Below are 11,718 nucleotides of genomic sequence, written 5' to 3'. Positions count from 1 at the left end.
TCAGACAAATTGGCAGGTTTTTGAGCATGAACTGCTTATTTCAGATTGTCTATTGTGGGTTCAAATCAGAACTAAGCCACTCCAAATGTTTCTTTTCAATCATAATGTTAGTATTGTTTCTTTTGTATAATTACACTTTTTTTTTAAAAGAACGTTTCTCTCTTTTTTAAAGGATTCTCACACGAATCCTCATGAATCCCTTCTAGGCTAGAGAGGTCTGCAGGTCTTAGGATGTTCTTCTGGGATCATTTGTGACTTCCTGAATTAGTTGTCATTGTGCCTTTGGAGGAATTTTGGCAGGCCGGCCGCTCCTGGGAATATTCACCAGAATTTCTTTTGATCATGGCACACCAAACCTTTGAATTTGTCTGGATTAAAGCAGTTCTGCAACAAAAAGTGATCTAGCCTTTCCACAACGATGTGAAAGGCTAATATACAAAATTATTGCAGTTATTGCTGATAAAGTTCTTGCAACCAGTTTTTAAGTTCATGGGGAGGATTTATTTTTTCACATGGGTGATATTGGTGTTGGATAACTTTTCATGAAAGAAATGAAATAGTCATTTTAAAAAATGTCATGTGTTTTGTGTTTACGCGTGTTTTCCCTTTTTTTAATATTTCATTATTAAAATCATTCCACGGTCTGGAATGCTGTCTGCAACGTTGACTTACGCAACAGCTCTCACGCATGTGTTTCATGAACTGTTGCGGAATTCAAGGTCGCTGATAGCATTCCAGAAATCCTTCCACAAGCTATATGAACTCATATGTACTACTTCAGAACTCCGCTTTCCTCCAGCCATGTTTCGCAGCAGTCAGTGTGTGCCGGTCCTGGTGCTTGTGCTGTGCCACACGCAGCACACTTACAGTGGGAAGGTCCTGCTATGGCCAGGGGAGCACAGCCACTGGCTAAACATGAAGAACATTGTGGCAGCGTTGTCAGCGAAAGGACACGAGATGACCGTGCTGACTCATTCTGCTACTCCTACCATCACGGCCGACCAGTCGACCAGCTGCAGCTTCGAGATCGTCCCAGTGCCCTATACGGCACAAGACATGAATGACATATTGCAGGAATTTCTTCAGTACATTATGTACGACAGGCCAAATGATTCCTACATCCAGACCTTCCTGAAGATCAAGGCATTCATTAATGTGCTCACCGAGAAGAACAAGGCATTCTGTCGCGCCTTATTCAATAACAAAGAGTTGCTGGAGAAGTTGAGGCAGACGCGATATGACGTTCTGCTGACTGACCCCATGTTTCTATGCGGCGAGCTCCTCGCTGAGACCCTGGACCTACCCTTAGTTATTTCCTTGAGGTTCTCCTATGCCAACACCCTAGAGAGACTCTGTGGACAGTTGCCTGCACCACCATCTTATGTTCCAAGTATTGGTATGCAGTACACTGATGAAATGGACTTCTCCCAGAGACTAAAAAATTATCTATTTTATTTTTCTCAGGATATACTATTTCATACTATTGGATCAATGGTATGGGACTCATTTTTCACTGAGATGAGAGGTAAGAAAAATGGTTATATTTTAAACATAAAACGACATGGCTCAGGCAGTAAGAGCAGTTGTCTGGCAGTCAGAGGGTTGCCGGTTGATCCCCCACCTGGGTTGTGTCAAAGTGTCCCTGAGCAAGACACCTAACCCCTAAATGCTCCTGACGAGCTGGTCGGCGCCTTGCATGGCAGCCAATCACCGTTGGTGTGTGAGTGTGTGTATGAATGGGTGAATGAGACGCATTAATTGTACAGCGCTTTGGATAAAGGTGCAATATAAATGCCAACCATTTACCATTTAAATTAATCACAAGACATCAGTCAAATAAATAATTTAAAGAGGTCTAAATGTTTTGGTTAAGGCACAATGCTGTATACCAGAGGGTTCAGTTGGTTAGGGACCCACATTTCACCAATCTATAAATGGTTTTGGAGTGACCCAGTCAAACTCTTTAAGGGGGCAATCACTTTTTCAGCAAATAAATGGAATAGGTCAATCAAAAATGTCGATTACTCAGGCTTCCTTTGTCTAATATTATATTTTGTCTAAATACCATGACAAATATGCAATAGTAAAATCAGGAAGCAGCAGGGTGGGCATTGGACATATTCGCCCACACGTTGGGCGGCAATTTTAAATGTGGTTTAAATGTTAATGCTAAGTAAGTTTGTGTAATTGGTCATTGACAAAAAAGACATATATAGGTGGAATATAGATAATCTCTTAAAATATAAAATATTTATTTTGTTAACTGTTTTTCTTTGTGAGCTAATGCAAATGTAATTTCACAACATGGAAAACACCTTTGTGAAGTTCTTACAGCAGTGACCTATGGAACAGTGCCCGTGGAACAGATTCATATATCACGTGCTTGGGTGCTAATCTGCTAAACAAGATGAATGAGTATGCAGCCTTGGACTTTGCCTTTGGGAAAGTAGGTGTAAGTTTGGGCCCGCCTTACTCTGGTTATGGAAGCAACCTGCTTAACCCAGGTTTCTCTTAACAGGCAAGCCAACATCAGTCTGTGAGGCCATGGGGAAGGCAGACATTTGGTTGATCCGTACCTACTGGGACTTTGAATATCCCCGACCTTTTCTTCCAAACTTCAAATTTGTTGGCGGCCTTCACTGTAAACCTGCCAAGCCTCTGCCTGAGGTAAGGGCAAACCTGCGAAATCCAACTAAATTTGTTGTGTTTGTGACATGAAACGAGTTATGTGGGAGCTTGAATTACATTGCCCAGTAAGACCAGAATACAGTGACTGCTGCCATACTGCATTCATTGTGCTTTTCTTCCTCCGCACCAATCAAAGAAGCCAACTGTTATTCATATTCGTATCTATCTTTCCACTGATGGGTGATCACACTGGACATACACTTAGTGAGCACTTTATTAGGTACCCCTGTACAATTAGGTAAAACAATAAGTCTAATAAATACCTCATAAAGTGATCACTGACTGTAGACTCAACATGTGAAAGACAATTGAAAAACACATACCGAGGAATATAGCAGTGATAATGGGGCGGCCTGTAGCATAGTGGTTAAAGTAAATGACTGGGACACACAAGTTTGGTGGTTCTAATCCCGGTGTGGCCACAATAAGATCCGCACAGCCGTTGGGCCCTTGAGCAAGGCCCTTAACCCTGCGTTGCTTCAGGGGAGGATTGTCTCCTGCTTAGTCTAATCAACTGTATGTCACTCTGGTTAATAATGTCATGTAATGATAATGATTAAATGACATAATTAATAAAAATCAGATATATCCTACTTGGTTAAACCCATTGTCCCCATAATAATGTGGTTAATAGTGGTCCAATCTGTTTTCGTTCAGGACATGGAGGAATTTGTGCAGAGCTCAGGGGAAGATGGGATTGTGGTGTTTTCTCTGGGTTCAATGATAAAGAACCTCACCAGAGAAAGGAGAGACGTAATTGCTTCTGCTCTGGGACAAATATCACAAACGGTAACCTATCTCATACCATTTACAACGATAGCCATGTATCCCATGCTATCAGCTGCATTTTCTTCTTATTATTTACTAGTGATTTAACTCGTGCTACGAGCTTTCCTCACCTAAATTCTCAATCTAAATTCATTCTGTTTTGAGCTAAATATGATCTTACACCCATTTACTGTAATAACCATGTTATGTCAGGGCAGCCTGTAGCCTAGTGGATAAGGTCCATGCCTGAGATCTGCTAGGTTGGAGCAAGGCCCTTAACCCCACATTACTCCTGGGCAGACTGTCCCCTGCTTAGTCTAATCAACTGTAAATTGTGTTGGATTAAAGCTACATAACATGCACTGATTGACTTCTTTGTTCTGGCCACAGGTCCTCTGGAGATACAGTGAGGAGAAGCCAGACACTTTACCTCCCAACATCAGACTTTTTGACTGGATTCCTCAGAATGACCTGCTAGGTGTGGTATATATAAGAAGCAAAACTTGTCATTAAACCATCTGTTCAATCACTTCGAATAATCAGACTAGAATGCATAAACCATTTAAAGAAATCCCAAAATGACAATTCACTGTAAACCTCCTAAACCTCTGCCTGAAGTAAGATTAGCAGTTACATGCAACTGCATGTCAATTTACCTGGATGAGATTTTTTCTTTACTATTCACATATTCAAGGGCAGTCTAACATAGTGGTTAAGGTACTCGACTTGGAGGAGCACGGTCGGTGATTTAGTCCCCTGTAGCCACGATAGGATCCACACAGCTGTCGGGCGGGGCCCAGGAGCAAGGCCCTTAACCCCACATGATTGCAGGATTATCTCCCGCTTAGTCTAATCAACTGTAAGTCGCTTTGGATAAAAGCATCAGCTTAATAACGTGTATTGTCATGACAATGAGTAAGTAATGCATTAATATAAATTATTGACTGTATGTCAGTCAACAATTGTGAATTTCACATCTGATGAACTATAAAATGAAAATGTGTTGTTAATTTCAATATTGTAAATCAAATAAATGTAGATTTATTTGATTGCAGATTTTTTCATTAATCTGAAAACAAAACAAATTTGTGCCCATCTTGCAACAGTCCTGCCATTAAAAATGTTTCTTGCTGCTTCTAATTGAACTGAAGCTTGTTTTGACAAAACTATCAGTCTCACTTAGAATGAAAAATAGAAATGTCAAGTATATTAGACTTGGCCATTAAAATGTTGTAAATGAACAATCACTAATTAATTATTGTACTATAAAACTTGCAGGTTAAACAATTTATTTCCATCTGTTCTTTCTCCAAGTTCAAGGAGTTATAGATATCATTGTGCCCCTCACTGTTAGCATTGTCCAGTCTAATCCATGCGTTCAACAACAGTAATAAAAAAAAAGATGCACTGTGCATTTCAAACTGATTACAGGTGACAGCCCTCTGTTGCCAGGAAATCAGCACCCTAGTGATGAGCTATGCATTGACATAGGGCATACTCAGTAAATATAGTCCATGCAGCAGTTTAAATCTCTTCACTGTCTGTCAAATAATTAACTATATTTGGTTGTTGTTCTCATCAGGCCATCCAAAAACCAAAGCCTTCATTACTCATGGAGGGACCAATGGCATGTATGAGGCGATTTACCATGGTGTCCCCATGGTGGGTATTCCCCTGTTTGGTGACCAGCCGGATAACATGCTCCACATGAAGACTAAGGGGGCTGCTGTCATCCTGGACTTCAACCAGTTTCAGGCACAAGACCTTGTGCTTGCTGTCAACGCTGTGATAAATGACCCATCGTAAGCCGCATTATCAACATCATTTCTCAACTCAACAACTGAGTAGGGACTGATATAAGAAATGTCAAATTCCGATGACTGTAACTTCTACATTCTTGAGTCACCCTTTGCATAAAAGGCATTGCTTTGAGGGCTGACATTAGTTCAGGAGGTATGAGTGGTTGTCTGGCAGTTTGCCGGTTAGATGCCCTGTCCCGGGTGTGTCCAAGTGTCCCTGAGCAAGACGCCTAACCCCCAAATGCTGCCCATGAGATGATTGGAACCTTGCATGGCAGCCAGTCGCTGTTGGTGTGTGTGTGTGAGAGTGTGTGTGAATGGGTGAATGAGAGGCATCAATTGTTAAGCGCTTTGGATAAAAGCACTGTACAAATGCGGTCAATTTAGCATTTACCATTCTCATCTCTCTGTCTGTAATCACACCAGGTACAAAGAAAGCGCAATGAGGCTTTCAAGAATCCACCATGACCAGCCAATGAGCGCACTGGACCAGGCCGTTTTCTGGATCGAGTTTGTGATGCGGAACAAGGGAGCGAAGCACCTCAGAGTGCAGGCCCATAATCTGTCCTGGTATCAGTACCACTGTCTGGATGTCCTAGCTGCACTTCTGGCCACAGTGGTGCTGATCGCTGTCATCTTCTTCAAAGCGTGCTGCTTTTGTCTCCGCAAGTGTTGCACCAGATCAAAAACCAAAAGTAAAAAAGAATGATTTCTGTAGTATGTTGTCACCTCTCCAGAGGTGGCTTACATTGGCCTAACCTTCTGGAGGAATGTTCGAAACACAAAGCCTGTCATTTTTATTCCCAGCTGGGTTGCTACTGTTGTACCATTGAGAATGCACTTAATCTTAAATTTGTTTCAGTGAATATGCAGCTGTATAAATGGGTTGCATGGAAAAACAGATGTATGCAGAGATAAGAATGTTTGCTGAAGGCTGAAACATATGTAATAATTTCCTGCTGCTGCCAATATCCACTTACATTTTCAGTCGTTATTCCCTGTGGAATCAAAACATTTTCAGATTTCTTCACAGTACATTTGAAATTATTTTTATATGTAACATTTTTTTACGAAGAAAAAAATGCTCTTCAGCAAACACTGTTTACTGTCCCTCTGTGAAAGGATGTAAATATTACACAGTTTACAAAATCCTACTAAATGAAAAAACAACTAAATTATCCATCCATCCATCCATCCATCCATCCATCATCTTAACCCGCTTAACCTGAACAGGGTCGCAGGGGGGCTGGAGCCTATCCCAGCATACATTGGATGAAAGGCAGGAGTACACCCTGGACAGGTTGCCAGTCCATCACAGGGCACACACACCATTCACTCACACACTCATACCTATGGGCAATTTAAACTCTCCAATCAGCCTAACATGCATGTCTTTGGACTGTGGGAGGAAACCGGAGTACCCGGAGGAAACCCACACAGACACAGGGAGAACATGCGAACTCCGCACAGAGAGGCCCCGGCCGACGGGGATTCGAACCCAGGACCTCCTTGCTGTGAGGCAGCAGTGCTACCCACTGCACCATCCTTGCCGCCAACAAAATTATATTTTTCTGTATTAGATTGTCATTTCATTGTTAGATTGGCCAACGCTGTTCTCAAATTAATTGTAATAAAACATTAAGTTAGTTTTATTTTTTTACATTCATTTTTCCAACAAATCATAAGATGTGAGTAGCTTGCTTCAAGCCACTCAAACATATTTGAAATGAGTTTCATAAAAGTAAATGTGAGTAACTTTGACTTGGCCTGCCTTAGACAATCAATATCAATATCATAAGCGTATAAGTACAGAATAAAGGCTGTTGAAGTGAAGTTAGTTCATAATGTGTGGGGAATGTGTTATGCTAAGTTATTGTATGGGACATGGTGGCAAGCATGTCTTTCTTATTGGAAATATGGGTTTGTTGATCTGAGTGCTCTGGTGATATTTTGTAATAGAAATGTGATTATCAGAACTGTGGGATGGAATACATGTCAGGATCCTTTACCAGTCTTTGGTTCAATGAACTGAAATGTAAATTTAATGTCTAAGATCAATATTTCACTAAAAGGACAATGAAAACTTTGTTCACACTTCACAATAAGGGTATATGAATTGGAAATCAGTAATGTACTTGTTAAGATTGATACACTGATGTACAAACACATTAATGAATGAATATTTATACATTACACATAAGCAAACCATAGGATAAATATAATTAATTTACGGTGAGGACGGTTATCCAGCAGTCGGAGGGTTGCTGGATGCCCCGCCCTGGGTGTGTCGAAGTATCACTGAGCAAGACACCAACTCCATCAAACAAGCTGGTTAGGGTTTTCGCATATGGATATTGTAATTGTATGGTTATTTGAAAAGTTTAAATGGATTGGTCCTATGGATGTGGACATTCAGAAACATTTTCTGGACTGGATTTTACTGACGTGTATAGCACAATTAGAGGGATTGATTGATGCAAGGTGTAATATAAAAAAATGGCTGCTATTTAAATGCAGGCCATTTGCCATTTAGTTAACCATTCACAAATACGTTAACTGTTTTTCTTATTTTCTGATATGAATTGGCATTAACTAATGTAGTTTTTAACATTACTTAAAAGTGTACCCATACATAAAGCTTAACCTTTCAGTAGTTAGTTAAAAACAACATAAGTTCACAACGATTTGTGTAACTTTATTGTAAAGGGCTATCCAATGTATCATTTGATGCCTTTATAAGTAAGTGAGCATGGGAACTTTTTGCCTTGAGGGCCATTGCCAAACCTGGTCCATGAGAAGTCATCCAGCAGGACATGGTAATGCCATTTTAGTGAAAAAATGCTAACTTTTTTTGTTTGCATTAAAAATGTAAAGTAATTTTTAGTAATTTCAGTCCGTGTTCCAGATTTGGGCAGGGCCTGGGTTTTACTCAGTACAGTTATCTGGGGAACTAAAAAATGGTGCTTTGTGGAACAGGCCCCAGGGTTGTGTCCTTGAAGCCTTCGTTTTGGCCGTTGGAAGAGTTTCCTCGCTGTGGTTCCAAGACCAAGTTGTCAGAGTGAGGTTTCTCTAATTCACCCCTTGATGAAACGTCACTTAACAAGACGTATACACCAGCAAGACACCTCCGTTCCGTATGCCTGGCCCCTCCCCCTCGCTGCACTTGCACTTCTCGGTCACGACTGCTGTCTGTTCTGGCCAAAGGGTGGTGGAATAACCTTCATGTGGATGTCAGAACAACAGTCTCTACTTTCAAACGCAGACTAAAGACTCATATCTTCAGGCTGCACCTTCCCCCCCTACCTCACCACCATGATTAGCCTTGTATATAGTAATATATAGATATTGTTGCATTGTATTGTATTAGATATTGTATTGTTGTACCCGGGGTATGTTAGCTGCAAGCCGTGGTATGCTATTTCGTAAGTTTATGTATTCTTCAAGGGTTCCAATTGTATCTGGCACGCTAGGACTCGGAACCGTAGTTTCCTCGAGGGTCCTCTTCACACTTGTTCCTGTGTTTGATCTGCACTTCGTTGTACGTGGCTCTGGATGAGAGCGTCTGCTAAATGCTTTGTAATCTAATGTGAAATGAATAGTTGAACAATGGAGAAAAGGAAAGGCTAGCCCGGAAAGAGCGAACTGGCCATTATTTTAATTTTGAGAGGCCAGCCTATAGTGTCGTGGCAAGGTTGGAGGTTCGATCCTCGTTGTAGCCGCGATAAGATCCGCACAGCTGTTGGGCCCTTGTTGGGAATGTTAAATAAAATAAATAATAATAATAAAAAAATAAAAAGACTGGAAACAGCAAAGTTTTGCTACTTTGAGTTCCGTAAGGCAGTTATATTTCTCGAGTTATCCAAATGCATTAGTTGTATTGTAGACTGGTTTCTGGTTTTATTTTGTCTTTGAACCTATAGGTACACCACACATCCAGATAATGGTTTTATTTTGTCTTTGAGCCTATAGGTACACCACACATCCAGATAAAAGCACAAATCAGGACTTGTAGGTAGCTTTGGATAAAAGCGTCATCCCCAGGAAGGCCTACACAGTGGCACGGTGTTATTTTGTTGAGAATGTCTGTCCTCCAGGGTCCTCGTCGCACTTCATTGTGCGTCGCTCTGGATAAGAGCGTCTGCTAAATGCCTGCAATGTAATGTAATGTAATGTGAAAAAGAAAGAACGGGAAACCGCAATGTTGTGTGAATTTTGTTGGGTCAAACAGTGGCAGCATTGAAAACCATTCGCGTTTTTTCCCCTTTACATAGTTCTGAATGAAGATCAGGTATATCATAACGAATACAGTAAAAAATAAAATAAAAAAGGAATTTTGTACATGGGCTATATTCCAGATGTCTCATCAAAAATGCATGTCTTAAATAGAAACTAAATTAAGGCTTCGCAATAACCCACGGTCTTGTCCCGGAGGCTAGAACCTAAAGGCATATGGTGAGGAAGCTTATTTTTGTTATTTCTGCCCTAGCCTTTGGAATAGCCTGCCGATGGGTCTTCGCGACTTCCAAATCCGTAGACATTTTAAAAAGACACACCCTGTTGTAGTTCTGTCTGTAACGTGGTACACAAATAAAGTTTTGCGTAGCCACGCCTGTATTTGCACTCGGCCTACACGGGCAGGTGGCTTCGTCGCCTACGGGAGATAATATTGTATTTTTCAAAATAATTTCACTTGTTTCAGTTCGGTGCAATATGGACGCGTGCTCACATAAAACAGTGCTACTGCGGCCGGACGTCTCTCGGGTAAGGTTGCCTGCTGTAGGCCGTCCGCATATCACGTTAACTTGGTGTAGAATCAACTTGTTCGCTTGCTAGCTAACGACTCGTGGCCATAGTCCTTCGCCTCCGCGTCGTGCTATTTACAGTAACCCCCTTGTTAACAAGATTATTCCTGATACACGTCGTAAATAGGCTATTTATTGCATTTTCTGGAAGGCTTGTCTGCTGTGCGAGGATTATCCAGCTACTGAGCAAACTGTTCACACGTGCTAGGCCGGCTATAGCTAGCTCGTTTGCTACCTTGGCGAAGCGATGTAATTTAGTGCTCCGGTGCCTCGCTTATTGTATGTGTCTGGCCATTTTGCATGCTTAGAGATTGGGGAAGTAGATGAGAAGCACCGTACGTGGCACAGGTAAAGACAATTGTCACAACATTCTCAGAGGCCTTGTTGGAAAACGTGGCATTTCCCCCACGTAGGCCCAGCGGACGCCAAAAGTAGCTGTGTTACGTTAGCCTACACCACAGAAGTAAATAATAGTGTGCCATAGTGGCTAGCTAACGAAAACGACAACGCAGAAGAACCACTCAGCTTGCTTTGGTTGGATATACACACACGGCAGTCTGCTGAGTGGTCAAAGAGGGAATGCTGCTTTCCTCGTTGCTCCTGGGGGGATTGTCTCCTGCTTCGTCTAATCAACTTTAGTTGCTTTAGCTTCAGATAAATTATTATTATGAAAAAAGGACTGAGGTGGGAGCAGATTTTTATTTTAGTCCAGCAGAAGACCATGATTAGTTAATTAGTTGAATCAGGTGTCATAGTGTTGGGCTAAAACAAACTCCTGTGCCTACATCAGTGCCTGCACCTTGGATAAGCTTGGACACCCCTGCCAACCTTGTCTCTTGGTGCTTGAGCGCCTAACACAGTGGTTCTTAAACTCAGTCCTTAAACTGGAGTACCCCTGTAACCGCAATTACAATCCAATTTTAATAAGAAGTTAATTTAGGTGCTTTTCATGTTTATCTTTAATAAAGGATTACTACATTAAACCACATTATGCCAGAAATAGAGCTCGTTTCCTCCGCGTTTTCGTCCTTTTTAGTGAATTTCGAGTGCTTTGCTAAATTAACTTTTGATTAATTGCCATGAAAAACTCAGCCTCCAGTTTCTGTTATAATGTAAAGTACCTTTCAGGCGTACTGTCTATCGTATTAAAAACCATGCAGTGTTTTTTTTTTTTTTTTTTAAGTGTCTCTATTAATTGTATGTAAACGATGTTCTTCCCATAGACTGTATCAAAGTAAGGCTCTTCCGTGCATGCACCGTCTTTTTGACGGTTTTCCCTTTTCTAGCTGGAGAGCCCTTGTGAAAGGAATGAGCCGACTGACCTCTGGTGGCAATTACTAGCAATGTACGGGGAGATCCGGAAGTACCGTATTTGAATTTGAAGATGGCGGGCTCCTTGTTTACTTTTCTTCAGATTTTACCTTTTGCTGTCAGATGGCCTGATCTTACCTATACCTAGTAATACTATTGTTTTGTTGTGTTTTTTCTGTCTTTCAGTGTGTGCTGAATCTGTCAAGCATGTTCAGCTGATGGTGACTGAGATGAGGACAGCATGCAGCGGACAGGCTGGAGGTGGTGACAGTGCAGTTCTTTGTGAGGGTGCAGCCAATAGCAGGATCGAGGCAGTCGGCTGCATAACTCGGCAGCGCACATCCGTGGAC

General features: G+C 41.5%; 1 protein-coding gene across 1 annotated transcript; it reads left to right on the top strand.

The window, feature by feature from the left end:
• The first annotated feature begins 801 nt into the window (after positions 1–801).
• LOC133141445 (UDP-glucuronosyltransferase 2A1-like) lies at positions 802–6,799 on the top strand. Its single transcript, XM_061262017.1, has 6 exons — positions 802–1,273; positions 2,519–2,667; positions 3,346–3,477; positions 3,847–3,934; positions 5,039–5,258; positions 5,682–6,799. Exons 1-6 carry the CDS (start codon positions 802–804, stop codon positions 5,962–5,964), a joined length of 1,344 nt encoding a protein of 447 aa, XP_061118001.1. The 3' UTR covers positions 5,965–6,799.
• The last annotated feature ends 4,919 nt before the right edge of the window (positions 6,800–11,718 follow it).

The sequence above is a fragment of the Conger conger genome, chromosome 12, assembly GCF_963514075.1.
Source record: "Conger conger chromosome 12, fConCon1.1, whole genome shotgun sequence".
NCBI lineage: Eukaryota > Metazoa > Chordata > Actinopteri > Anguilliformes > Congridae > Conger > Conger conger.
Note: the sequence above shows the minus strand (reverse complement) of the source record. Positions and strands in the feature narration are given on the sequence as shown.